General features: G+C 34.5%; 1 protein-coding gene across 1 annotated transcript; it reads right to left on the bottom strand.

The window, feature by feature from the left end:
• Positions 1–2004: 2004 nt before the first annotated feature.
• On the bottom strand, positions 2005–2487 carry LOC140787806 (pterocarpan synthase 1-like). Its single transcript, XM_073136913.1, has one exon. It carries the CDS (start codon positions 2485–2487, stop codon positions 2005–2007), a length of 483 nt encoding a protein of 160 aa, XP_072993014.1.
• Between the last annotated feature and the right edge of the window lie 624 nt (positions 2488–3111).

Raw genomic sequence — 3111 nt, forward strand, 5'->3', positions numbered from 1 at the left:
TGGAGATATATTTGTTCAATTTAAGAACTATGTTCCTATGTCAACTAAAGAGATACACTCTAAAATTTAAATAAAGAACGGTATATTGTAGTAATTTATATGAACTTGTTAACTTTGACAATAATTTGTTAATAATATTATGCTAGAACCTAACTATAGTGAAAACTCTAAAAGAGTCAAAATGATTTAGCAGTAATTATAATATTTTAAAGAATGTATGGGCAGTTATGATGCTTTGAAAATTTTAGGTGGCAATTATATAAAAAACTTAAATAATATGACTTATGCAAAATTATATCTTAATTACATTTACAGTAAATTATGCTTAAAGTAAAAGAAAATTGAATACTAAGTATAGCTATGTAAGTTTCAAAAGAAAAATGTTAGTTCAGTTGCAGTAGGTTGACCGATTTGTTACAAGTTAATTCTTTTTTTGATTCATTGATATGATCCGATCCTCAACTTCAATTGGGATGATGGTGGTGATGATGATGATGAAATCTAGAAAATGGAAATGAAAGGGATATGTATCAACAATCTTGTCTTGCACGAAACAACATATATTTCATTATGTTATGATTCTGGGTAAACTAATGGATAGATTTGTACTATTTTAAATTGTTTACATAAGGGTAAACTAGTTATTTTTAAATCCAAGTTCAATTTTAATTATGATTACTTAAATTTAAGCAACAGAATGCCATTTTTAAAGGAGTATCAAAGATTTCGCGGTGCTTACTATATTTTGGAAGCATATATAATATAAAGTTTTTAGTGGCAATTATGTAAGAATCTTTATTATTTAATATACGTAAATGTAAAGATTAGTTAAAAATGGCTAAATAATAGAAGAAAAATAATTATATTGCTTTTAAAGATACTTCTTTGGTTTTTAAAATTATTTAGAATTATAATATATTATTTATATTTAAAGGAGTACATTGAAAGAATTACTATATATGTTGACGGCAATAATCTGATTCTAAAAAGTAAATTTAATCGAAAATAAATAAATAAATAAAATAAATTTACAGATTACAAAATATAAAATTCTGAATAGTCGAGTCTAGTGTTGGACACTATCTCCTTAAGACTAATTCACCCTCCAGTGATTGCTTCTAGAACAATGGACGTCGATCTCCCAGAATATAACGACTGCCTTGCACTCAAAAGGAAGCAGCTATTCGAATGTCTTGTTGAACTTGAACCGTGTTGTGCTATTTCTCAAATGCAGACTCAGACTTAAGACTCGACCAAGACTTAGAAGGAATGAACTAAAATTCTGTGTATCAAATTATGTAGACTGACAGCCTATTTATAGAATTAAACAAGCTCGACGAAAGGATGCAAATGGTTAGTCTGAAACCAATTAACAGTTACAACGTGAAGGGATGCACCATTTCGAGTCGGGTTCAACCAACTAATTAACTGATTAACTGTTCATCGAAGGGACACACCACTTCGACTTCGGGCAGGTTCAACCAACCAACCCGAGCTAGACCATATTTGAACCCGTATCAGGCAAAAAAATTAAAATTGGACTTGACTTGTGTGTGCGATCCGAACCGAGCCGAGGCAGGTCGGGCGGCGTGCGCGTATAAGTTAAGTTACATAGTAACCTTTACCCATAAAATAGATACCCATTTTGGGGCACAAAGCCCATAAAAAATTTGTTACTTATATACTATACTAACATTTCTCAAATGGTACTAAACTTTTTTTTTTTTAATTTTCTATTACCATGATACCTACTTTAGAGCCAATTTTTATTCACTTCTCTTCATGAATTTGACTAAGTGAATATATAACAATAAAGTACTCTTTGAGCTAAATTAATTTTATCATTAAACTATCATTAATAATATATGGGCCCTACTTAAAACTTAGCTCAAAATTAATAAAAAATTCATGTCAAATACATAAAATTAACAACAATACATGAGGCTACTCAGATAATAGAATAGAGGTAAAGTGCCAATTATTCAGTGAAGCATCTAGCTAGCGCTAGAGACATGTCTTTTCCATCACATACAAGTGCATCTCTACTGTCCCACCAGTGGCAAGGCTATAGTCATAATTCTTGGATAGAAGATAACCACGAGCAAACCGGAAATGGCCGGTACCTCCGACGACCACCGACTCCCTCACCGGCAAGGTCATCGCAATCCTCCCATGAACGGTGAGTGAGCTTCCTTTGTAAGGCCCTTCCTCTAACGCGAAGTGCAAGCTCAAGTCTGACACGGTCCCGTTCTCCGACACCCGAACGGCGAACCCTTGAGCCCTTCCGACGAGCTTGGAATCCGGGGTCGGCCCTTCTGTTATTACGTTGTTGAGCACAACTATGTCGCCAAAGTGGCGCGGTGATGAGTCGATCGTCGACGGCAAGGTCACCACCCGCATAGCCGTTGGATTAGGGCTGGTGTAGTCGTCGTGCATGTAGAAGTGGAAGTGGAGCATGTGACATTCGTTGGTGTGGTACGACGCCATGCAGGAGTTTAGGAGCAGGAGATAGAGGATGGTAACGGAGATGAGAGAGGAAGTACGCAGAGATGAATACTCCATGGTGTGGATACAACCAGTTGTCGGGACAAGCAAATGATGCAGGCTATTTATAGATAGAAAAGTGTTAGGAGATCGATCTTTTTTACCTTTTAGTTAGCTTTAAATATTGCATTGTGTTCCTTTAAAAATTTAAAAGAGATGGGAAAGAAAAAAAGAAGAAGAGTCAAATAAAAAATATAGCACAAATGGCTGGTAGATTGTGAATCACACTAAATATATATAATAAATACCATTGCGAGATTTTTCCATCCGGTACCCCCACAAAGTAAGAGGTGTTAGGAAATTAATCACACCATATTACGTCACCTCAGTGAATTCGAGCAATTAGGAGGTTTTTTTTTTAGAGGTGGGTGGATTTTCAAAGATCTAGAGTGTGTTTTTCCAAAGGAGTAGAAGCTATCTTATCTAAAGCTTGGGCGTTCCGAAAAGCTTTGTTTAAAACAAGGGGGATTGGACTTCCAAAAGTGAATTTTGAAATTAATTCTATATTAATAATTGAATCCGTGAAAAATAAAAAAGATTCTGAATGATTGGAGATATCTTACGTCT

Source organism: Typha latifolia, chromosome 4 (assembly GCF_019914945.1).
Source record: "Typha latifolia isolate L0001 chromosome 4, TyphaL0001v2, whole genome shotgun sequence".
In the NCBI taxonomy this organism is placed as follows: domain Eukaryota; kingdom Viridiplantae; phylum Streptophyta; class Magnoliopsida; order Poales; family Typhaceae; genus Typha; species Typha latifolia.